At 63.9% G+C, this 1,100-nt stretch overlaps 1 protein-coding gene across 1 annotated transcript in view; it reads right to left on the bottom strand.

The window, feature by feature from the left end:
- Positions 1-408: 408 nt before the first annotated feature.
- FLT4 (fms-related tyrosine kinase 4) overlaps positions 409-1,100 on the bottom strand; it is a 35,836-nt gene continuing 35,144 nt past the window's right edge. The window contains exon 30 of the mRNA XM_012733270.1: positions 409-646. Coding sequence (XP_012588724.1) covers positions 448-646 — 199 coding nt within the window. The 3' untranslated portion in view covers positions 409-447. The remainder of the gene's footprint in view (positions 647-1,100) is intronic.

Here is a 1,100-nt window from a genome sequence, read left to right as displayed (position 1 = left end):
AGCAGTTGAAGGAAGCCATTCTCCGTGGGAAGGAAAGGTGTATGGGCAACAGCATGGGGAGGAAGGGCTGAGAGACCACCTGCTTCTAGGGGGACTCGCAGATCCTCATCGTCCTCATCAGAAAAAGGGGAGCCCACCACCCCCCAATGTGGTGGGAGGACGTAAACAAAAAGGCAGGCCCTGGGGAGCGCCTGGTCCAGGGCTACTGTGGAATCTGAATCTGAAGGGAGAAAGGGCCCTGGGTCGGCAGGGGCCCTGGGCAGGTGTGGGATGGATTTTGGGGGAGCACTGGAGACTTCCCAGCTAGGAAGGAGGCAGAGCGGAGAAAACACTGCTCACCCCAGCTAAAGGAGATGAGGTCCCAGCCTCGCCTCCCGCTATTGCCGGCCCCAGGCGCTGCCCCCACCCGCCGCCTGAGCCCAGGGGCGGGCCCTCTCCAGGGCAGCCTCAGTAGCTGCTGTCTGGGAAGAAGGATGTGTGGGTGGCCAGGGTGAGGTCGCCCTGTTCGTGGGGTCCCGACAGCTCCCCATACTCGCTGTTGTAGAACACCTGTCCCCCTTTTGATTCCCGGTCCAGCCGCCGCCGCCTCCCTTGGGAATCAGGGTGACCCCTGGTCTCTTCCACCTTCTGGCTGGGTCCTTTACAGCTGCCAAGACAGGGGTGGTGGGGTCAGTAGGAGGAGAAATCGGGTGGGGCAGTCTGGGTACCACCGGAGTCACAATGCTCTGTGAGCTCGGGGACTACAGGAGGCACAGATCTGACTTCAGCTGTGAGCCAGACTCATGTGACTGTGGGCAGACCCTGAGGCTCACAGCGACCCAAGCCTGGGCAGGGGGCCACGGGGAAGACCGTCTCATGCCCCCAGACCCAACTCCCCCTCGTTTTGCCCATCAGTGAATGGCACAGGCGCTGATTTCATGGCCTAAGCGCTCAGGCTGTCCTTGTGCCTGCCCTTTCCCTCACCTCACATCCCCTACCTGCAAAGCACCTCCCGGCCCCTCACGTCCCCAGCCCTGCGTGGGCCCCCTCGTCCCCAGCCCTGCGTGGGCCCCCTCGCCCCCAGCCCTGCGTGGGCCCCCTCGCCCCCAGCCCTGCGTGGG

Source organism: Condylura cristata, unplaced genomic scaffold, assembly GCF_000260355.1.
Source record: "Condylura cristata isolate star-nosed mole 26May11 unplaced genomic scaffold, ConCri1.0 scaffold00040, whole genome shotgun sequence".
NCBI lineage: Eukaryota > Metazoa > Chordata > Mammalia > Eulipotyphla > Talpidae > Condylura > Condylura cristata.
Note: the sequence above shows the minus strand (reverse complement) of the source record. Positions and strands in the feature narration are given on the sequence as shown.